At 41.7% G+C, this 25,467-nt stretch overlaps 1 protein-coding gene across 1 annotated transcript; it reads left to right on the forward strand.

Moving 5' to 3' along the window:
- Positions 1-2,771: 2,771 nt before the first annotated feature.
- On the forward strand, positions 2,772-3,808 carry LOC125548784 (transcription factor LAX PANICLE 1-like). The gene has a single exon (XM_048712325.1). The coding sequence runs from the start codon at positions 2,841-2,843 to the stop codon at positions 3,477-3,479; it is 639 nt and encodes a 212-aa protein (XP_048568282.1). The 5' UTR covers positions 2,772-2,840; the 3' UTR covers positions 3,480-3,808.
- Positions 3,809-25,467: the final 21,659 nt, after the last annotated feature.

Raw genomic sequence — 25,467 nt, forward strand, 5'->3', positions numbered from 1 at the left:
AAGGGGCGGCACCCCCCTTGCCTTTTCCTACTCCCTCTCTCTTTCCCTTTTTCCTTCTCTCCTACTCCACATATACTATTGGCGTGCCCCTAGGGGGGCGGCCTCTCTCCCTCCCTCCTTTATATATGTGGGCAGGGGGCACCCCAAAGGCGCACCAAGTCTTCTTTCAGCCGTGTGCGGTGCCCCCCTCCACAGTTACACACCTCGGTCATAACGTCGTAGTGCTTTGGCGAAGCCCTGCGCCGGTAACTTCATCATCACCGTCGCCACACCGTCGTGCTGACGGAACTCTCCCTCGTCCTCAACTGTATCAAGAGATCGAGGGACGTCATCGAGCTGAACGTGTGCTGAACGCAGAGGTGCCGTACGTTTGGTGCTTGGATCGGTTGGATCGCGAAGACGTTCGACTACATCAACCGCGTTACTAAACGCTTCCGCTTTCGGTCTACGAGGATACGTGGTCACACTCTCCACGCTCATTATGCATCTCCTAGATAGATCTTGCGTGATCGTAGGTAAATTTTTTGAAATATTGCGTTCCCCAACAGGCAGGGCACTGCCTCTGTTATAATGTTGGTGGTCTGGTGTATCTTGACGCATCAGAACACAGTCATCTTCAACTATGTGTAGCTGACCTTTGCTTGCCTCTGTTTGACGTGATCAAGTCGGAAGCTAGGCAAAGTGTGTTAGTGGGTGTGAAGGGGTTGGCCGCCTTGCTACCGGTGTTGATGGAGCCTACCAGTGCTGATAGAATCTCTAGGTGTTAGGCTAGTTGTAATGGTAGTATCATAGCTAGTATCATGTATGCCAACTACGCAATTTTGATGAGGTGTCATACAATTAAATGAAGAAAGAGATGGTTGAGTATCATATCATGATACCGTATCATAATAAATGTTATGCTAGTACCCCCCCCCCCTTCATAAATATAAGTTTTTTAGACATTTCAAATGGACTACAACATATGGATGTATGTAGACATATTTTAGAGTGTAGATTCACTCATTTTGCTTCGTATGTAGTCACCTATTAAAATCTCTATAAAGACTTATATTTGGGAACCGAGGAGTATGTGTCATGCATGACAATAAATAAAGTACTATATGGTATTAATATATGATACTATGCATTAGGGAGGTAATATCATACACTAGTATCATATGCATAATACTATGATACTCCCCATTACAACCAGCCTTACCCATCGTCGGTGGGGCTTGTACTAACTCTTTTTCTATCAATACATTGAAACGCAAGTCTTTTCCGTTTTATTGGGAAAAAAACACACCACATCCATCGGAATGAAACCAAAGGTTCACGGGTAGTTCGATGCCTAAGGAGAAAGAAAGGAAAAGTAAACTACATGTCATGGGGGGCCCGAGCCATCAGTGAGATACCACTCTGGAAGAGCTCGGATTCTAACCAAGAAAGGAAAAGTAAACTACATGTCATATAACTTCCCATAAAACAACTCCGCTGGGAATTATAGTGAAAGCAAATTGCATAAGTCACAAAACTAGGATGGCGATGAGCTTTGTTCACGTTGGAACATGCGTTCTTGATCTTGGTCTTGTTAAGAGGAAGCTCGTTGGGTGAGTATGCAAGAGGAAGTTCGAGGCTTGACTGTGCAGGCGCGATGTGAGATGTGGTTGCCCGTGCCGGGGAAGCGATGACTTAGAGGGATGGCCAGGGCTGTGAGGCTTGCACGGCAGCTCTGGGTTGGCGGCTAGGCTGGTGCTGGGGGCGGCTACAGCTCAAGGAGGAATACGAAGTGTGTGAAAAATAGAACACTTGTGCGTGGAATCAACTTACACCAAATTTTGTCTGAGGTGACTAACGTATAGCCTATAAAAAAGGTGGATTATGGCTTCACATGCTCCTCCGTTCGGTCACCAACATCTCTCTAACATTTTGGCATAGAAATGAACTGAGGAACTTTTTGGTGTGTGCACCAAATAATTGGTGGACATCCAAATGGGCAACCAAGCCTGGTCACCGACCCATTTTTCGGACGGTTTGCCCAGGGCTCCGATCCTAACAACCCTTAAGATACAGGTTAGTCAAATATGTTATTAATCAAGTTTTAAGTGCCACACAATTTTGAAGGCATACAAATATTAATTATTAGATATAATTAAGATATAAATGTACATTGAGAACCAACTAGTGGTTGGATGGGTTGGAGGGTGGCGGCGCGGTATCCCAACCCTGTCAGTGACCAAGCTGCATGTTTGACGCTTTGGTATTTCACTAATGTAAATTATTCTTTCTGTGTGAGATGATTGTCTATCGATGATAATGAGGTGCATGTGATGATTTCGTCAATCTTGAAGCTTCGCAACTTCGATCCTATCTTCGGCAGGCGGTGTGAGTGTGTATGGTGCCGTGAGTGTGATGGCGTGTGAGTTTACATTATAACCGGTGTTTCTAGAAAAATTGTATATTGAGTGACTATTTTGACAGAAAATAGTCTTTTCTCTCAATCACTATTCCTATATTAAATAATGTCAATGTGCAATTGTGTGAGCCCCTAGTGCCTTCTAATAAAGGCGATTTTTTACTTCTCCGATCCTAGGGTCCTGGTTGATCCCTGGAAATTCGATGTTGTATCACATGCACTGCAGGAATCAGACAACTATCAGCCAAAACTGAGGTTACATTCCACATATGTTTATAAGCTCCCTTGTCCCGTGTGGATATCCGATCCCACGCTAGCTCAGTATAAATACAACAGCACCCTCCACGGCTCCACCCCAAACACATAGCTTACCTCTAGGGTTGAAACCAGCAGCACACAGTGGTTTAGACAACACCTAGCCAAGCATCCTTCCTAGCTAGCCATGGATCCATATCACTACGAAAACATCCATGACCCACACGGCTGCAGCTTCCCCATCCACCCGCAGCCGCCTCTCCTCCTCCACCACTACCCGGCCGCCGCGCTCGCGGAGAGCCGGGTCAGCAGGGGCGGTGCCGGACGGCGCCGCCCCGGCGCGAAGCTCTCGACTGACCCCCAGAGCGTTGCGGCGCGGGAGCGCCGGCACCGGATCAGCGACCGCTTCCGCGTGCTCCGCAGCCTCGTGCCCGGCGGCAGCAAGATGGACACCGTCTCCATGCTGGAGCAGGCCATCCACTACGTCAAGTTCCTCAAGGCGCAGGTCAGCCTGCACCAGGCCGCGCTCATGCAGCACGAGGAGGGCTGCGGCGGCGTCGTCCATGGCGAGTTCGCCGGCGCCGCTGGCGAGGTGACGGCGATGGAGCTTCCGGCAGCGCAGGCGCTGCAGGAGGTGATGAGCCGCTACTACGCTGCAGCTCATCAGGTGGAAGAGCTTGATCTATGCGCGGGGCAGATGAGCAGTAGTTCTCACGATCTGCCTCCGCTGCCTTCCTGCATCTTGGATGAGGAGTCTGCGGCCGCGTGCTACTCCGGGTGCAGCCTCCAAGCCGAGGAGATCGCTCACGCTCACGGATCTTATTAGCCTAGTTATTTAGCCACTGGCTATTGCATGCAGTAGTACTGATTAAGTGATTATGCAGTTTGCGTACCCAAGTATGTATGTCGGACGCTTAGATCCGTAGCTGCTATCTCTAGTTCTCTACCCAATTAGCCTAATTAGCTCTTGCCGTTATATGGCACTGGCAGCAATTTCCTCTTTGGTGCATGCATGCATGCTTCTGTTGTTCTGTTGGTCGATCAATGTGATTGTGATCACGGACGACAGACTTAGTTTCTTGCCTCCATGTTTACTGCCATTCTTATTCGCCCAGTCACAACTTTATCTTCATATTCTGATCCAACTAGTATGTTTGCTTCATATATATTTCGTCCTTCGGTGCTACTTTATCGTGTGCAGCTTTACACTCTTTTTCACTTGCCTTTTTCTAGCTATTTGGGTGTTTAGTGGACATAGGAAGCTGTATGCTGGACACGTCACACACATGATCATTTTGCAGTTGCTGGCTTGAGTGTATTAGGAGGTAGAATGTATGTACAGTCAGGACGACGTGCTGTATAATTCCCATTTATTTCATTTCAACTCCATGGTAGAGTTATGCTTACAGGAAAGTTAATGTCTGGTGTATCGATACCACATGCAGTGATTCAGATGCATACTTTTTTTTAAATAGCATACATAGAACAAAAAATTTATTTCCATTCTGTAATCTTATATATGTTCAAACGCAACTCCACTTGAAAACTAGGAAGAGAACCAGATTGTTAGTGCCGGTTGCTGTTCACATAACCACGGCACAGTTTTAATGGAGAAACTATTTTGCTCGGCAGATCTTCATGCTCAACCCCATCAAGAACGAAAATAGGTCTAACAACCGCGAACATGCATCTCCGTATGATCGCCGCGCGCTTATTGAGAGTTAATTAACAACCAAACATATTGACCATTGCTTAAACAAGAATAGTGTATGAAACTAAGTCCGCAGTGTGCATTTCGTATTCGGTGTTCCCAAACTCAACCGCTTACACTTATTGTTAGTTAACGGTCAATACACCTACATTTGTGTCGACACTTGGCTCTACCCCTCCTCTATTGCGACGGTCTTCCCTAACTTATTCGACATTAGCTAAACGTCAATCGACTGACTTTAGCTAATGGGTCAGTCGATTTGAGATTCTCGGAAAACTCGCCGGCGGAAGGCCGGAGGGGAAGAAGGAGAAGGAAGGGGCTCGCCGGAGGGCTACCCCATTATCTATCTTAGGGTTTAGGGTGAGGGCAGTGGTGGGGCTTCACCGGAGAAAAACTAAACGTTGGCGGGGCTAGAGGGATGACCGGGGGCGGCGGAAGACCTGCGGTGGGGGCGGTCCAGGGAGGGCAGGGCGGCGAGCCGGTGGCGGGGGGCGGGGGCCCATGGGATGGTTTGCTGAGGAAGAAGAAGGGTTTGTCGTCATAGGATCTTCATCCAACGGTTTGGAATGGTCGACTAACCCAAATGTATAATGTCAGGCGACTTGAAAGTAGCCACGCCCAACCTATTCGCACACTCCACCAAACAATATGTCCGAGTCTATTCTACCTGATGCTTTAGTCTCTAACCTGCGAAATCGCCTAACCACTGCTGCCTCGCAAGAATTGGACCCTCTCTTGCTATTGTTGGAAGACTTTATGCTTCGCTCGACAATGACAAAAGGGTCCTCAATGGGGGCAAAACATTTACAAACAAGACTCCCTATGCTCGCATCTCCAAGCATGAAGAAGATATGCATGCCAACCTCATCTAGACAATGTGTGTTCCCACCAAGGTCAAGGTTTTCACAGCACTGGCGGAGCTTAGTTGGGGTTAAACTATGCCATAGCCTGCCCAGCTTACAGCATACTCCCTCCGTCCTTTAAAGATTGTACTTCCAACTTTCTTGAAAAGTCAAATTTTTTATATTTGACCATGTTTATATAATAATACATCAACATTTATGCCATCAAATTAGTAGCATTAGATTCATAATAAAATATACCTTCATCACATACCTATTTGATTTGACAAACATTGGTATATTTTTGCACAAACTTGGTCAAACTTGAGATAGTTTGACCCTCCAACAAAGTTGAAAGTATACTCTTTATTGGAGTATGCATGAGTAAAAGTGTGGTTAGTGAGCAAAACAAGGTCCATGTATGAGTGAATGCCTAATGTGGCCAGTCCTGGTTTTTTATTGTAGCTCCAACACTGTTCACATGGCTCCTGTTCTGACAGCGCCTCAACTGCAAGGCCAACCTCCACCGAGAAAATATCGCCGCCAACTCTTCTTGCCCTAGATGCAACCATGACAATGAAGACACCAACCACGGTTTCCTACAATACCATCTTTCACACATAATCTGGCAAAGACTTGGGCTTCCTAAGAGCATCTCCAGCCGTGCCCCCAACAGGTCCCTAGGAGACTTTTTACGCGCCGGCGTCGAAAAAATGCCCCAGTCGCGCACCCAAGACGCTGAAATCCACCGGCTCGGCCCGTTTTTGGGCCAGACGACCGCAGGCCAAACCCGGCGCACTAGGGGGCGCTCGAGGGCTCCGGCGCAAGGGAAAAGCACGCCTGGCCCACACTGTCAGGCAAAAAGTCAGATTCGCCCCCCCCCCCCGCGCTCTCGGCCGCCACCCTGCCGATCCTGGTGGCGCCCACCGCCCACCACCACAAGATAGGTCAATCCCCGTCGGAAAAGAGAGGAGGTTTCGCCGCGGCATCCTTTCCACCACCGTCCGGGCGATTTTTCCGGCGTTCCGGCCGCAAAGGAAGGTGTACCGGCAGTGTGCACCCACCGCGCCCGCAAGGTGTTCGGCGATTTGCCTGCTCGGCGATGGACTCGGACAACGAGGAGGCGCTAGACGCGCTACTGGAGGAGGAAGCCGAAGCCGACGTCCAGGAGGAGGAGCATCTCAAGGTCCTCGCCGCCCTAGCCGGCCTGCTCATGAGCAATGAAAAGCCGCGACGAGGTGGCTCGGCGCCGGGGCGGATGAAAGCAAAGAACCGACATCGTCTGGAAGGCTACTGCATGCTCTACTCCGACTACTTCGCCGACGCTCCACTGCACGGCGGCAAAGTATTTCGGCGCCGTTATCGGATGAGCCGAAAGCTTTTCCTCAGGATTGTGAATTCCATCCGGTAGTTCGACAGCTACTTCAAGTGCAAGAAGGATTGCACCGAAAAACTTGGATTCACCTCAATCCAGAAGTGCACGACAGCGATGAGGATGCTTATCGAAAGAGGCTACAATTGATCGCCTATACTTGTGGGTTATCAAGACCTTTTTCTGGCGCCGTTGCCGGGGAGCCATAGCATGGGGTGAATATTCTCGTGTGTGTGCTTGTTTGCTTTATCACTAAGTAATTTTTATTTTTTGTTCTTAGTTGTTTTCTATCTTTAGTTATGGGTAGGAAATGCAAAATACCAAAAAAAAATAGTTGTACCAACTGAACCAATGGTTGAAGAACCACTCAAAATCTATCACACTCCTGAAGCTTATTACTTGGATCATCTTTGATCCCTATGTGCTCGTGCTGAAACCCCAACTAGCTTAGTTGAGGGCAAATCCTTAGATGAGCATGCTTGTTATGTGCGACACCGTATATCTGAAAAAGGGAAACGTTTACTAGATCAAATTCATCATTTGCAATGTTATGCTTGGAATTTATGCGAAATATATGATTATACTTGTTGTTCTGAAGACCCTAAGAAACACCTTCCCTACCAATGTTTGTTTAGTGATAATGGAATTGTATCTTCTTATGCTAAGGGTGTTTATAATTACTATAATGTTCAAAAAAATGGACTAGAGGAAGGGCGGCGCCCCCCTTGCCTTTTCCTACTCCCGCTCTCTTTCCCTTTTTCCTTCTCTCCTACTCTGAAAAGGAAAGAGATTCCTACTGCACTAGTAGAAAAAGGGCCTTTAGTCCCGGTTCATAAGGGCCTTTAGTCCCGGTTCTGGAACCGGGACTAAAGGGTCGGTACTAAAGCCTCCCCCTTTAGTCCCGGTTCTTATACGAACCGGGACTAAAGGCCCTCCACGTGGCCGCTGCCTGGAGGTCCACCTTTAGTCCCGGTTCGTAACACCAACCGGTACTAAAGGAAATTTTATGATATTTTTTTGAATTTTTTTTTATTTTCAAATTTTTGATTTTTTTAACCTCTAATCTCTAATCACCCCTCATCACTGCTCAATTTAACCTTTAATCTCTAATCACCCCTCATCATTTCAAATCATCTAACTTCCCGAATGGTCACCCATCCTCTCACTACTCCACCTGAGCACGCTTAACTTCCGGGTTCTATTCTCCCTCGTTTCCAAGTCTGCACTTGTTGTTTTCCTAACAATAGTAAGATGTCAATCCTATTAACCCTCAGAAATTTAGCTTGAGCATGTAGTCACACATTTCACTGTTTGAGTTTGAAACTATTGTTCTAAAAACAATAATTATTTAGTAACACTAATATTTCTTGAATAAGTAGTTTGACCACAGTTTGACCCTAGTTTGACCACAGTTTGACCAAAGTTTGACCATAGTTTGACCAGATTTGACCAAATCCAATCTCGGAGGGGCTCTCGCCCCTCCCATGCCATGAAGACCAAGGACCAGAGGGGAAACCCTTCTCCCATCTAGGGAGGAGGCCAAGGAAGAAGAAGAAGGAGGGGGGCTCTCTCTCCCTCGCTTCTGGTGGCGCCGGAGTGCCACCGAGGGCCATCATCATTACTGCAATCTTCACCAACAACTTCACCGCCATCATCACCAACTCTTCCCCCTCTATGCAGCGGTGTAAACTCTCTCTTACCCGCTGTAATCTCTACTTAAACACGGTGCTCAACGCTATATATTATTTCCCAATGATGTATAGCTATCCTATGATGTTTGAGTAGATCCGTTTTGTCCTATGGGTTATTTGATGATCGTGATTGGTTTGAGTTGCATGTTTTATTATTGGTGCTGTCCTATGGTGCTCTCCATGTCACACAAGCGTGAGGGATTCTCGCTGTAGGGTTTGCAATATGTTCATGATTTGCTTATGGTGGGTGGCTTGAGTGACAGAAGCACAGACCCGAGTAAGTAGGTTGTTTGCGTATGGGATAAAGAGGACTTGATACTTTAATGCTATGGTTGGGTTTTACCTTAATGATCTTTAGTAGTTGCGGATGCTTGCTAGAGTTCCAATCATAAGTGCATAGATCCAAGTAGAGAAAGTATGTTAGCTTATGCCTCTCCCTCATATAAAATTGTAATAATGATTACCGGTCTAGTTATCGATTGTCTAGTTGTATCTTTACCTAAACAGCCCCTACTTTTTATTTACGTAATCTTTATTATCTTGCACACCTATCCAACAACACCTACAAAGTACTTCTAGTTTCATACTTGTACTAGGTAAAGTGAACGTCAAGCGTGCATAGAGTTGTATCGATGGTCGATAGAACTTGAGGGAATATTTGTTCTACCTTTAGCTCCTCGTTGGGTTCGACACTCTTACTTATCTAAAGAGGCTACAATTGACCCCTATACTTGTGGGTTATCAAGACCTTTTTCTGGCGCCGTTGCTGGGGAGCCATAGCATGGGGTGAATATTCTCATGTGTGCTTGTTTGCTTTATCACTAAGTAATTTTTATTTGTTGTTCTTAGTTGTTTTCTATCTTTAGTTATGGGTAGGAAATGCAAAATACCAAAAAAAAATTAGTTGTACCTACTAAACCAATGGTTGAAGAACCACTCAAAATCTATCACACTCCTGAAGCTTATTACTTGGATCATCTTTGATCCCTATGTGCTCGTGCTGAAACCCCAACTAGCTTAGTTGAGGGAAAATCCTTAGATGAGCATGCTTGTTATGTGCGACACTGTATATCTGAAAAAGGGAAACGTTTACTGGATCAAATTCATCGTTTGCAATGTTATGCTTGGAATTTATGCGAAATATATGATTATACTTGTTGTTCTGTAGACCCTTAGAAACACCTTCCCTACCAATGTTTGTTTAGTGATAATGGAATCGTATCTTCTTATGCTAAGGGTGTTTATAATTACTATGATGTTCAACAAATTAAAGAATTTATTGCTTTTAAGGGTGCTTATGAAATTCCTTCTTTGATTGAAAAGTATGATGCTACTCTTTACAAGTCTGAAAATATTGCCATACTTGAATATTGTTACGAGAATTACGCTTCTAATGCCTATGTTAAACCATATATCGAGGTCTCCTCCGCTGTCCAAGAAGAGACTAATAATTTGCAGGAGTCTGTGGAAGAAGAAATTGATGAAACTGTGAGCTCATTGGATGAAAAAGATGATGAGGAGAGCGAAGAACAAAAGGAGGAAGAGCGGATTAGCTACCCGTGCCCACCTTCTAATGAGAGTAACTCTTCAACTCATACATTGTTTAATTTTCCTTCGTGCTTACCGAAGGATGATTGCTATGATGATTGTTATGATCCCCTTGATTCTCTTGAAATATCCCTTTTTGATGATGCTTGCTATGCTTGTGGCCAAGATGCCAATATGAATTATGCTTATGGAGATGAACTTGCTATAGTTCCTTATGTTAAACATGAAATTGTTGCTATTGCGCGCATGCATGATAGTCCTATTATCTTTTTGAATTCTCCCGACTACACTATATCGGAGAAGTTTGCACTTATTAAGGATTATATTGATGGGTTGCGTTTTATTATTACACATGATGATTTTGATGAATATAATAGGCATGTGCTTGCTGCTCCTACTTGCAATTATTATGAGAGAGGAACTATATCTCCACCTCTCTATGTTTCCAATACGATAAAATTGCAAGAAACTGTTTATACTATGCATTGGCCTTTACTTTGTGTGCTTGAATTGTTCTTTTATGACATGCCAATGCATAGGAAGAGAGTTAGACTTCGTTGTTGCATGATATATGTTACTTTGTGCTCACTACTAAATTACAAATCATTGTTAATTGAAATTGGCTTTGATATACCTTGGTATCCGGGTGGATCCATTACTTGAGCACTATATGCCTAGCTTAATGGCTTTAAAGAAAGCGCTGCCAGGGAGACAACCCGAAAGTTTTAGAGAGTCATTTATTTTTTTGTGTGCTTTTATAAGGTTTAAAAATAAATATAATGTGCCACGATTTGCCTTTAGGATGTTTACTTTACTTGTTGGTTTGTACGGTGCAGGACAGAAACTTTGGCTGTAGTGCGTGATTTTACATTTTTACTGGAACGTCAAATGGTTCTGATTCTTTTTGCACTGTATTTCTATACAAATTGTTTATTTTTCCTAATTTTGGTAGAATTTTCCAAGTATAAGAAGTATGGTGAATGTTCAGACTATTACAGACTGTTCTGTTTTAGACAGATTCTGTTTTTGATGCATAGTTTGCTTGTTTTGATGAAACTATCAATTTATATCAGTGGATTAAGCCATGGAAAAGTTATATTACAGTAGACACAATGCAAAATCAAAATATGAATTGGTTTACAACAGTAATTAGAGTAGTGAATTGCTTTATTATACTAACGGATCTTACCAAGTTTTCTGTTGAAGTTTTGTGTGGATGAAGTGTTCGATGATCGAGAAGGTCTCGATATGAGAAGAAGGAAGAGAGGCAAGAGCTCAAGCTTGGGGATGCACAAGGAACCCCAATTAAATATTCAAGGAGACTCAAGCGTCTAAGCTTGGGGATGCCCTGGAAGGCATCCCCTCTTTCTTCAACAAGTATCGCTATGTTTTCGGATTCGTTTCATTCATGTGATATGTGCAGATCTTGGAGCGTCTTTTGCATTTAGTTTTCATTTTTCTTTTATGCACTGTGCTGGTATGAGATAGTCCTTGGTTGATTTATAGAATGCTCTATGCACTTCACTTATATCTTTTGAGTATGGCTTTATAGAATGCTTCATGTGCTTCACTTATATCATTTGAAGTTTGGATTGCATGTTCCTCTTTACATAGAAAACCTCCATTTGTAGAATGCTCTTTTGCTTCACTTATATTTGTTAGAGCGTGGGAATATCTTTTGTAGAAAGAATTAAACTCTCTTGCTTCACTTATATCTATTTAGAGAGATGACAGGAACTGGTCATTCACATGATTAGTCATAAAATCCTACATAAAACTTGTAGATCATTGTATATGATATGTTTGATTCCTTGCAATAGTTTTGCGATATAAAGATGGTGATATTAGAGTCATGCTAGTGGGTAATTGTGGATTGTAGAAATACTTGTGTTGAGGTTTGTGATTCCCGTAGCATGCACGTATGCTGAACCGTTATGTAACGAAGTCGGAGCATGAGGTATTTATTGATTGTTTTCCTTATGAGTGGCGGTCGGGGACGAGCGATGGTCTTTTCCTACCAATCTATCCCCCTAGGGGCATGCATAGTAGTACTTTGCTTCGAGGGCTAATAAACTTTTGCAATAAGTATATGAGTTCTTTATGACTAATGTGAGTCCATGGATTATACGCACTCTCACCCTTCCATCATTGCTAGCCCCTTCGATACCGTGCAATGCCCTTTCTCACCTCGAGAGTTGGTGCAAACTTCGCCGGTGCACCCAAACCCCGTGATATGATACGCTCTCTCACACATAAACCACCATATACCTTCCTCAAAACAGCCACCATACCTACCTATCATGGCATTTCCATAGCCATTCCGAGATATATTGCCATGCAACTTCCATCGTCATCATATACATGACTTGCGCATTTACTGTCATATTGCTCTGCACGATCGTAAGATAGCTAGCATGATATTTTCATGGCTTGTCCGTTTTTTGATGTCATTGCTACGCTAGATCATTGCACATCCCGGTACACCGCCGGAGGCATTCATATAGAGCCATATCTTTGTTCTAGTATCGAGTTGTAATATCGAGTTGTAAGTAAATAAAAGTGTGATGATCATCATTATTAGAGCATTGTCCCAGTGAGGAAAGGATGATGGAGAATATGATTCCCCCACAAGTCGGGATGAGACTCCAGACGAAAAAAAAGAAAAAAAAGAAAAAAAGGAAGGCCCAAAAAACAAAAAAAATGAGAGAAAAAGAGAGAAGGGACAATGTTACTATCCTTTTACCACACTTGTGCTTCAGAGTAGCACCATGTTCTTCATATAGAGAGTCTCTTGAGTTATCCCTTTCATATACTAGTGGGAATTTTCAATATAGAACTTGGCTTGTATATTCCGATGATGGGCTTCCTCAAATGCCCGTGGTCTTCATGAGCAAGCAAGTTGGATGCACACCCACTTAGTTTACAGTTTGAGGTTTCATACACTTATAGCTCTAGTGCATCCGTTGCATGGCAATCCCTACTCACTCACATTGATATCTATTGATGGGCATATACATAGCCCATTGATACACCTAGTTGATGTGAGACTATCTTCTCCTTTTTGTCTTCTCCACACAACCTCCACCATCATATTCTATTCCACCCATAGTGCTATATCCATGGCTCACGCTCATGTATTGTGTGAAAGTTGAAAAGGTTTGAGAACATCAAAAGTATGCAACAATTGCTTGGCTTGTCATCGGGGTTGTGCATGATTTGAATATTTTGTGTGGTGAAGATGGAGCATAGCCATACTATATGATTTTGTAGGGATAACTTTCTTTGGCCATGTTATTTTGAAAAGACATGATTGCCTTATTTGTATGCTTGAAATATTATTATCTTAATGTCAAATGATAGACTATTGCTTTCAACCACTCGTATCTTAATATTCATGCCATGATTAGATACATGATCAAGATTATGCTAGGTAGCATTCCACATCAAAGATTATCTTTTTTATCATTTACCTACTCGAGGACGAGCAGGAATTAAGCTTGGGGATGCTGATACGTCTTCGTCGTATCTATAATTTTTGATTGTTCCATGCCAATATTCTACAACTTTCATATACTTTTGGCAACTTTTTATACTATTTTTGGGACTAACATATTGATCCAGTGCCCAGTGCTAGTTCCTCTTTGTTGCATGTTTTTTGTTTCGCAGAATATCCATATCAAACAGAGTCCAAACGGGATAAAAACTGATGGAGATTTTTTTTGGAATAAATGTGACTTTGAGGAAGAAAAATCCACGCGAGACAATGCCCGAGGGGGCCAAGAGGCAGGGGCGCGCCCTGGGACCTCTTGGCCACCCAGTAAGGCGGTTGGTGTCCTTCTTTCGCCGCAAGAGAGCTAATATCCGGATAGAGATCGTGTTAAAATTTCAGCCCAATCGAAGTTACAGATCTCCGGGAATATAAGAAACGGTGAAAGGGAAGAATCGGAGAACGCAGAAACAGAGAGAGACAGAGAGACAGATCCAATGTCGGAGGGGCTCTCACCCCTCCCATGCCATGGAGACCAAGGACCAGAGGGGAAATCCTTCTCCCATCTAGGGAGGAGGTCAAGGAAGAAGAAGAAGGAGGGGGCTCTCTCTCCCTCGCTTCCGGTGGTGCCGAAGTGCCACCGGGGGCCATCATCATCACCGCAATCTTCACCAACAACTTCACCGCCATCATCACCAACTCTCCCCCCCCTCTATGAAGCGGTGTAAACTCTCTCTTACCCGCTGTAATCTCTACTTAAACACGATGCTCAACGCTATATATTATTTCCCAATCATGTATGGCTATCCTATGATGTTTGAGTAGATCCGCTTTGTCCTATGGGTTACTTGATGATCGTGATTGGTTTGAGTTGCATGTTTTATTATTGGTGCTGTCCTATGGTGCTATCCATGTCGCGCAAGCGTGAGGGATTCCCGCTATAGGGTTTGCAATATATTCATGATTTGCTTATGGTGGGTGGCGTGAGTGACAGAAGCACATACCCGAGTAAATAGGTTGTTTGCGTATGGGATAAAGAGGACTTGATAGTTTAATGCTATGGCTGGGTTTTACCTTAATGATCTTTAGTAGTTGTGGATGCTTGCTAGAGTTCCAATCATAAGTGCATATGATCCAAGTAGAGAAAGTATGTTAGCTTATGCCTCTCCCTCATATAAAATTGCAATAATGATTACCGGTCTAGTTATCGATTGCCTAGGGACAAATAACTTTCTCGTAACAAAAAGCTCTCTACTAAAACTAATTTAGTTGTGTCTTTACCTAAACAGCCCCTAGTTTTTATTTACGTAATCCTTATTATCTTGCAAACCTATCCAACAACACCTACAAAGACTTCTAGTTTCATACTTGTTCTAGGTAAAGTGAACGTCAAGCGTGCGTAGAGTTGTATCGGTGGTCGATAGAACTTGAGGGAATATTTGTTCTACCTTTAGCTCCTTGTTGGGTTCGACACTCTTACTTATCGAAAGAGGCTACAATTGATCCCCTATACTTGTGGGTTATCATGCCTCAGGATATCCGAGACCCACAGGTGCATCATCAGCTGCAGCAGGATCTGGTGGAGCACCTATGGAGGATCAAGGGCGACGCCTAGCTCGACGCGTGATGAAATATGAGTTTTTTTTGTTGAACTATATAATTTGTATTGAACTATTTGTTGTTGCACTATTTTGTTGAACTATTTTATTTTCTGTGATGAATTATGTGATAAAAAAATTATTTATATTGAGAATTCAATGCCGAACCACGCCTAATATGGGCCGATTCTTGCCGATATCAGGCCATTTTTCGCCGAAAGTGGGTTGATAACTGGGCCGATATGGGCACCTGGGGGCGACCTGTGAAAGGACCACGATGTCGCCTAGAGGGGGGTGAATAGGCGTTTTAAAATCTTTTATGGATTTGGTTGTATCCTAATGCGGAAATAAACTAAGCGGATACTTTTCAAGCACAAATCCTAAATATACTAGGCTCCCTAAGTGCACCAACAACTTAGCATAAAGAAGATAAGACTAACGAGGATATGAGTAAGCACAAGTAAGTCACACAAACTTACTCAATGTATATCACGAGATATGGAAATGAATAATACACACAACCACCAGTAAGCAATACAAGCTTACACAAATTGTATCACAATATATGGAATTGAATGATACAAGAAAACTCAAGTAAGTTACACAAATTTACTTGAGCAATATCACAATATATGGAAGTGTATGACACAAGTTAGTAATTCACACTAATCACAAAGTATATCAATAGTAGCAAGTATGAATTGCGGAATATGAAGTGTAGGCCTAAATAATCTCTACAAGGAAATGGCCAACACAATATAATGAACCACCACAATATAATGAGTACAACAAGATATAGTGAATGCACGGTCAAATGACCAAAGTAAACCACAAGTAAGGAGTTAGGGTTAGGGATAACCAAAGTCACGGAGACAAGGATGTATCTCGATGTTCACTTCCTTGGAGGGAAGCTAGTCACCGTTAGAGAGGTGGATGTTACCACGAAGGCACACCACCACCACGAAGGCTCACCCTATTCTCCTTGAGATATCACCACGACGGTGATTCCCAACCACTAGTGGTAGACCTTGAGGCGGCCTCCAAACCTTCACAAACTTTCCGGGGGACAAATCACAAGTCGATTCCTCAACGGAGCACTCCTACCGCCTAGGAGTCTCCAACCTCCAAGAGTAACAAGATAAAGGGGGAAATGCTCAAGACTTGCTCAAATCACAAATTGCTTTGGTCAAAAGAGAGAGGAGGAGTTGGTGTATGCTTGGATGAAATCTCTCTCAAGAACTCTCACAAATCTCTTCGGGGTCTAGCACGAGAAGGCTCAAATCCCTCTCTCTCAAATCCCACCAAAAGCAACTAATGATATGAAGGGATGGGAGAGGAGAGGAACAATGGAGGAGGTTAACAGATGAACCCTAGATCCATGGGATAGTTTTCCCCCAAATGGATTGGAGTTTTGAGGCTTGGGGGAGGAGGATAGAACTCAAAAGAATGGGGAAATCTCAGATCCAAAAAGCTCTTTCTCGATGGGGAAGAAGGGTGCCTTATATAGTGCCCCACCAAATCTGTCTGTTACGCACATAAAAATGCAGCCCGGAACTTCTGGGCCAGCTATTGGACACATATGTGCAAACTTCTGGTTAGCCCGGAACTTGGCCCGGAATCTGCCCGGAACTTCTAGCCCCTGGAACTTCCGGGAGGCCCGGAACTTCCGGGCTCCCTTTGGACCAGATATGTGCAAACTCGGTGGTTAACCCGGAACTTTCGGCCCCCGGAACTTCCGTCCCCGCAGAAAACAGCCAGCATACCGAAAGTAGAACATGCATAAATTTTTCATACGAACTCGGATTTTGATGATCTTGGGTTTGTTTTGAAGCTATGGAAAAACCCCAGGTACTCACATAGAGAACCATCCAAGATCAACCAAAATGGAGGATGCCAAATATGCAAAGGTGTTATCCTAGATTTGGGAAACCTATTTGGCTTTGATTTTCTTTGGTATACAGGATAGGAGTGGAATTGTGTAGAGAAGATGTTGACTTGAGAAAATCCATCACGAACCCCTTTGATACCCTCTTAATAGTGCGGTATCCCTATAACTCAAGAATCATAAAAGAGCTATACTACATAGCTACCGAGAATCCATTCTTGAGTGTATGTGTTTCTTCGGTGGTCATCACTCCACAACACTAACATCAAAGGAACTAATATCTTTGACTTGATGTTTCTTTTGGCTCAAGCTAAAGGCAAGACATTGGTGAAGTCTTCAAGTAGCTCCCCCATACACAATGTGGGAAGCTTTGCTTTGCATTCATCTTCATGTGTCCATCACATGATCATCTGCAAGCTTCAAGCATGTAATTCTCGAGACTGCCTATCTTGAACTTGCCCCTGTAAACCATGATCATCATCACTTGATGTCATCCTCTCATGGGCACTTGAAATCTTTCTCTTGATGTAAGTCCATGAGAACCACCTAGCCCACACAGACATAGAAAACACATAGAATGAGTTAGTACACAAAGCGCAATTGACAAATTCTAACCATACCACAATAACTCATGTGGCACATGATTTGCGCTTGTGTGTTGACAATCTTTCATCTTCATCTTGGTCAAAATTTATCTTTGCTCCATGATTAATCTTGATGCACAACTATATGTATGTGGCATTCATTCCGAATCCATTCAATCTCCTTCTTGCATCACCCATGGAACAAACCTTCCTATATAACTTGATGCCATAGTTTCTTAATAGGAATTGTCATTCATTATCAAGTCTCAATGCATATATTTGTGTTGATGGATTACATCCATCAATTCATCCAATATTCTTCATGCATTGCAAATGGAACTTTCCTTTAAATGTATATCTCAATGAAAACATTAGTCCATTAGGATTGTCGTTTCATTACCAAAACCATGCATGGGGACTATATGTACTTTCAATCTCCCCCATTTTGGCAATTGATGACAATCTCAACAAGAGGGTTTGTGATACGTCTCCAACGTATCTATAATTTTTGATTGCTCCATGGTATATTATCTACTATTTTGGACATTATTGGGCTTTATTATCCACTTTTATATTATTTTTGAGACTAACCTATTAACCGGAGGCCCAGCCCAGAATTGTTGTTTTTTGCCTGTTTTATGGTTTCAAAGAAAAGGAATATCAAACGGAGTCCAAACGGAATGAAACCTTCGGGAACTTGATTTTATCATCAAATACAACTCAGGAGACATGGACCCTACGTCAAGACATGTAACAGGAGGCCACGAGGTAGGGGGGGCGCCTACCCCCCCCCAGGCACGCCCTCCACCCTCGTGGGCCCCCTGTTGCTCCACCGACGTACTTCTTCCTCCTATATATACCCACGTACCCCCAAACGATCAGATACGGAGCCAAAACCCTAATTCCACCACCGTAACTTTCTGTATCCACGAGATCCCATCTTGGGGCCTGTTCTGGAGCTCCGCCGGAGGGGGCATCGATCACGGAGGGCTTCTACATCAACACCATAGCCCTTCCGATGAAGTGTGAGTAGTTTACCTCAGACCTATGGGTCCATAGTTAGTAGCTAGATGGCTTCTTCTCTCTTTTTGGATCTCAATACAATGTTCTCCCCCTCTCTTGTGGAGATCTATTTGATGTAATCTTCTTTTTGCGGTGTGTTTGTTGAGATCGATGAATTGTGGGTTTATGATCAAGTCTATCTATGAATCATATTTGAATCATCTCTGAATTCTTTTATGTATGATTGGTTATCTTTGCAAGTCTCTTCGAATTATCAGTTTGGTTTGGCCTACTAGATTGATCTTTCTTGCAATGGGAGAAGTGCTTAGCTTTGGGTTCAATATTGCGGTGTCCTTTCCCGGTGATAGTAAGGGCAGCAAGGCACGTATTGTATTGTCGCCATCGAGGATAACAAGATTGCGTTTTCTTCATATTGCATGAGTCTATCCCTCTACATCATGTCATCTTGCTTAAGGCGTTACTCTGTTTTTAACTTAATACTCTAGATGCATGTTGGATAAAGGTTGATGAGTGGAGTAATAGTAGTAGATGCAGGCAGGAGTCGGTCTACTTGTCTCGGACGTGATGCCTATATACATGATCATACCTAGATATTCTCATAACTATGCTCAATTCTGTCAATTGCTCAACAATAATTTGTTCACCCACCGTAGAATACTTATGCTCTCGAGAGAAGCCACTAGTGAAACCTATGGCCCCCGGGTCTATCTTTATCATATCAATCTCCTATTACTTAGTTATTTACTTTGCCATTTACTTTGCCTTTATTTTACTTTGCATCTTTATCATAAAAATACCAAAAATATTATCTTATCATATCTATCAGATCTCACTCTCGTAAGTGGCCCTATAGGGATTGACAACCCCTATTTGCGTTGGTTGCGAGGATTTATTTGTTTTGTGCAGGTGCGAGGGACTCGCGCGTAGCCTCCTACTGGATTGATACCTTGGTTCTCAAAAACTGAGGGAAATACTTACGCTACTTTGCTGCATCATCCCTTCCTCTTCGGGGAAAACCAACGCAGTGCTAAAAGAGGTAGCAAGAAGGATTTCTGGCACCGTTGCCGGGGAGGTCTACGCAAAAGTCAACATACCAAGTATCCATCACATACCCTTATCTCCCACATTACATTATTTGCCATTTGCCTCTCGTTTTCCTCTCCCCCACTTCACCCTTGCCGTTTTATTTGCCCTCTCTCTCTCTCTATCCTCCCTCTCTATTTGCCTCTTTTTGTCCGCTTGCTTTTTGTTTGCTTGTTTGTTAGTTTGCTTGCTTGTCACGATGGCTCAAGATAATACTAAATTGTGTGACTTTACCAATACCAACAACAATGATTTTATTAGCACTCCGATTACTCCTTTTACCGATGCTGAATCTTGTGAAATTAGTGCTGCTTTGCTGAATCTTGTTATGAAAGATCCGTTCTCCGGCCTTCCTAGTGAAGATGCCGCTACCCATCTAAATAGCTTCGTTGATTTGTGTGACATGCAAAAGAAGAAAGATGTGGATAATGATATTGTTAAATTGAAGCTATTTCCTTTTTCGCTTAGAGATCATGCTAAAGCTTGGTTTTCGTCTTTGCCTAAAAATAGTATTGATTCATGGAATAAGTGCAAAGATGCTTTTATCTCTAAGTATTCTCCTCCTGCTAAGATCATCTCTCTTAGAAACGATATTATGAACTTTAAGCAACTTGATCATGAACATGTTGAACAAGCTTGGGAGAGAATGAAATTAATGATACGTAATTGCCCTACTCATGGTTTAAATTTATGGATGATTATACAAAAAATTTATACCGGATTGAATTTTGCTTCTAGAAATCTTTTAGATTCGGCTGCGGGAGGTACTTTTATGGAAATCACTTTAGGAGAAGCTACTAAACTCCTAGATAATATTATGGTTAATTATTCTCAATGGCATACTGAAAGATCTACTAATAAAAAGGTGCATGCGATAGAAGAAATTAATGTTTTGAGTGGGAAGATGGATGAACTTATGAAATTATTTGCTAATAAGAGTGTTTCTTCTGATCCTAATGATATGCCCTTGTCTACTTTGATTGAGAATAATAATGAATCTATGGATGTGAATTTTGTTGGTAGGAACAATTTTGGTAACAACGCGTATAGAGGAAATTTCAATCCTAGGCCTTATCCTAGTAATCCCTCTAATAATTAAGGTAATTCCTACAACAATTCTTATGGAAATTATAATAAGATGCCCTCTGATTTTGATTCTAATATTAAAGAATTTATTACTTCGCAAAAGAATTTTAATGCTATGATTGAAGAAAAATTGCTTAAGATTGATGATTTGGCTAGGAATGTGGATAGAATTGCTCTTGATGTTGATTCTTTCAAACTTAGATCTATTCCACCTAAGCATGATATCAATGAGTCTCTCAAAGCCATGAGAATTTCCATTGATAAGTGCAAAGAAAGAACCGCTAGGATGCGTGCTAAGAAAGATGCCTTTATAAGAGCGTGTTCTTCTAGTTCCTATGAAAATAATGATGAAGATATAAAAGTTATTGATGTGTCCCCTATTAAATCTTTGTTTTTCAATATGAATCTTGATAATGATGGGACTGAATATGATCCACCTTTACCTAGAAGGCGTTCCAAGAATTCTGAATCTTTTGATCTTGATGCTAAATTTGATAAAAGTGGGATTGAAGAAATTAAAACCCTAGATGTTGCTAAACCCACTATTATGGATTTCAAGGAATTTAACTATGAAAATTGCTCTTTGATTGATTGTATTTCCTTGTTGCAATCCGTGCTAAATTCTCCTCACGCTTATAGTCAAAATAAAGCGTTTACTAAACATATTGTTGATGCCTTGATGCAATCTTATGAAGAAAAACTTGAATTGGAAGTTTCTATCCCTAGAAAACTTTATGATGAGTGGGAACCAACTATTAAAATTAAAATTAAAGATCATGAATGCTATGCTTTATGTGATTTGGGTGCTAGTGTTTCCATGATTCCAAAGACTTTGTGTGATTTGTTAGGTTTCCATGATTTTGATGATTGCTCTCTATACTTGCACCTTGCTGATTCCACTATTAAGAAACCTATGGGAAGAATTAATTATGTTCTTATTGTTTCAAATAGGAATTATGTGCCCGTAGATTTTATTGTTCTTGACATAGATTGCAATCCTTCATGTCCTATTATTCTTGGTAGACCTTTCCTTAGAACGATTGGTGTAATTATTGATATGAAGGAAGGAAATATTAGATTCCAATTTCCATTAAGGGAAGGCATGTAAAACTTTCCTAGAAGAAAATTAAATTACCTTATGAATCTATTCTTGCTTGTTATGCCTAGCTAAGGGCGTTAAACGATAGCGCTTGTTGGGAGGCAACCCAATTTTATTTTTATTCCTTGCTTTTTGCTCCTGTTTAGTAATAAATAAATTATCTATCCTATGTTTTAGTTGTGTTTTTTGTGTTTAATTAGTGTTTGTGCCAAGTAGAACCGTTGGGAAGACTTGGGGAAAGTCTTGTTGAACCTGCTGTAAAAAACAGAAACTTTAGCGCTCACGAGAACTACTGCCATTTTTATTTGGAAGGTGCTATTTAGTTAATTCTTTTTGCAGATGATTAACAGATAAATTACTCACGTCCAGCAATTTATTTTAGAATTTTTGGGGTTCCAGATCTTGCGCTAGCTACAGATTACTACACACTGTTCTGTTTTTGACAGATTCTGTTTTTCGTGTGTTGTTTGCTTATTTTGATGAATCTATGGCTAGTAAAATAGTTTATAAACCATAGAGAAGTTTGAATACAGTAGGTATAACACCCATATAAATAAATAATGAGTTCATTACAGTACCTTGAAGTGGTCTTTTGTTTTCTTTCGCTAACGGAGCTCATGAGATTTTCTACTTTAAGTTTTGTGTTGTGAAGTTTTCAAGTTTTGGGTAAAGATTTGATGGATTATGGAACAAGGAATGGCAAGAGCCTAAGCTAGGGGATGCCGATGGAACCCCCAAGATAATATAAGGACACCTAAAAGCCAAAGCTTGGGGATGCCCCGGAAGGCATCCCCTCTTTCGTCTACTTCTATCGGTAACTTTACTTGGAGCTATATTTTTATTTACCACATTATATGTGTTTTGCTTGGAGCGTCTTGTATGATTTGAGTCTTTGCTTGTTAGTTTACCACAATCATCCTTGCTGTACACACCTTCTGAGAGAGCCATACTTTATATGGAATTTGTTAGAATACTCTATGTGCTTCGCTTATATCTTTTGAGTTATATAATTTTGCTCTAGTGCTTCACTTATATCTTTTAGAGCATGGTGGTGGATTTGTTTTATAGAAACTATTGATCTATCATGCTTCACTTAGATTATTTTGAGAGTCTTAATAGCATGGATTTCTGCTTAAAATCCTAATATGCTTGGTATGCAAGATTAATAATAAAACTCTCTTATGAGTGTGTTGAATACTATGAGAAGTTTGATACTTGATAATTGTTTTGATATATGGAGATGGTGATATTAAAGTCATGCTAGTTGAGTAGTTGAGTAGTTGTGAATTTGAGAAATACTTGTGTTGAAGCTTGTGATTCCCGTAGCATGCACGTATGGTGAACCGTTATGTGATGAAGTCGGAGCATGATTTATTTATTGATTGTCTTCCTTATGAATGGCGGTCGGGGACGAGCGATGGTCTTTTCCTACCAATCTGAGCATGCACGTAATACTTTGCTTTGATAACTTGTAGATTTTTGCAATAAGTATATGAGTTCTTTATGACTAATGTTTATTCCATGGATTATACGCACTCTCACCCTTCCACCTTTGCTAGCCTCTCTAATATCGCGCACCTTTCGCTGGTATCATACACCACTAGTAGAAAAAGGGTCAAACGTGAAGCACATTAGTGCCGGTTTGTAAAAAAAACCAGCACTAATGTGATCAATAGTGCCGGTTCGAATGGCTATGCATTAGTGCCGGTTCGTAATGAACCTTTAGTACCGGTTCGTGCCACGAACCGGTACTAAAGGGGTGGTGGCAGGCTGGCGTCAGGCCAGGGCCCCACGAGCCCCTTTAGTGATGGTTTGTGACACAAACCGATACTAAAGGTCTAACCTATAGTACCGGTTTGTGTCACCAACCGGCACTACAGAGTCTTAACCTATAGTCCCGGTTGAAAACACAAACCGGCAATATAGGGCAATTTTCAAACTCTACCCCCCCCCCCCTGTGTATCGCCATTTCAGTTTTGAAAAAATCAAAAGAAAATGATAAAAACTTCAAAAAATAAAATCCTTCGAGATGTAGTTATATTACTACATCTACACATTAGGAAAATTTGAAAACTTAAATTTGGACATGTTTTGCAAAAAGTGTAGGGAAAATGTAAAATGGCTATAACTTTTGCATACGATGTCGGAAAAAAACGTATAATATATCAAAAAATTCAACATGAAAATCCGCATCCGATGGAGACTGCCTATGGCCTGTTTGCAATTTTTTAGAATCCTCAAATTCCAAAAGGAAAAAAAGATATGGTCAAATTTAAGTTTTTTAAAAAAAAATTGTTAAATCTGGTCAAACTACTTATTCAAGAAGTATTAATGTTACTACATAATTATTCAAGAATATTAGTGTTACTAAATAATTATTTCAATTTTTTGAACTTTGGTCAAATCTGGTCAAACTATGGTCAAACTGTGGTCAAACTTATTCAAGAAATATTAGTGTTACTAAATAATTACTGTTTTTAGAATAATAGTTTCAAACTCAAACAGTGAAATGTGTGACTTCATGCTCAAGCTAAACTACTGAGGGTTAATAGGATTGACATCTTACTATTGTCAGGAAAACAACAAGTGCAGACTTGGAAACGAAGGAGAATAGAACTCGAAAGTTAAGCGTGCTCGGGCTGGAGTAGTGAGAGGGATGGGTGACCGGTCAGGAAGTTAGATGATTTGGAATGAGTGATCCACACTTGAGCAGTTGAGAGAGGTGATTAGAGACTAAATGACCAAATAATTCAGAAAAATCAAAAAAAAAATCAAAATTTTCAAAAAAAATTAAAAAAAACCTTTAGTACCGGTTGGTAACACCAACCGGTACTAAAGGTCCCCCATACCAGGGCGCGAGCTCACGCCATGTGGTGGCACTTTAGCGCCGGTTCGTGCCGAACCGGTACTAAGGGGGGTCCTTTAGTGCCCAGCAATTAGTGTCGGTTATGGAACCGGCACTAAAGGCCCTTACGAACCGGTTTTAAAGCTCCGTTTTCTACTAGTGCACCTACCATATACCTTCCTCAAAACAGCCACCATACCTACCTATTATGGCATTTCGATAGCCATTCCGAGATATATTGCCATGCAACTTTCCACTATTCCGTTTATGACACACTCCATCATTGTCATATTGCTTAGCATGATCATGTAGTTGACATAGTATTTTTGGCAAAGCCACCGTTCATAATTCTTCCATACTTGTCACTCATGCATCATTGCATATCCCGGTACACCGCCGGAGGCATTCATATAGAGTCATATTTTGTTCTAAGTATCGAGTTGTAATTGTTGAGTTGTAAGAAAAATAAAAGTGTGATGATCATCATTATTAGAGCATTGTCCCAGTGAGGAAAGGATGATGGAGACTATGATTCCCCCACAAGTCGGGATGAGACTCCGGACAAAAAAAAGGAAAAAAAAAGAAAGAAAAGAGGCCATTAAAAAAAAGAGAAAAGGCCCAAATAAAAAATAAAAAAAATGATGAGAGAAAAAGAGAGAAGGGACAATGTTAATATCCTTTTACCACATTTGTGCTTCAAAGTAGCACCATGATCTTCATAGTAGAGAGTCTCTCATGTTATCACTTTCATATACTAGTGGGAATCTTTCATTATAGAACTTGGCTTGTATATTCCAATGATGGGCTTCCTCAAATTGCCCTAGGTCTTCATGAGCAAGCAGGTTGGATACACACCCACTTAGTTTCTTTTTGAGCTTTCAAATACTTATAGCTCTAGTGCATCCGTTGCATGGCAATCCCTACTCACTCACATTGATATCTATTGATGGGCATCTCCAT

The sequence above is a fragment of the Triticum urartu genome, chromosome 3, assembly GCF_003073215.2.
Source record: "Triticum urartu cultivar G1812 chromosome 3, Tu2.1, whole genome shotgun sequence".
NCBI classification, from domain to species: Eukaryota; Viridiplantae; Streptophyta; class Magnoliopsida; order Poales; family Poaceae; genus Triticum; species Triticum urartu.

Bases quoted from the DNA above. Each gene is read 5' to 3' on its own strand.
- LOC125548784 (XM_048712325.1), top strand. From the start codon at position 2,841: ATGGATCCATATCACTACGAAAACATCCATGACCCACACGGCTGCAGC.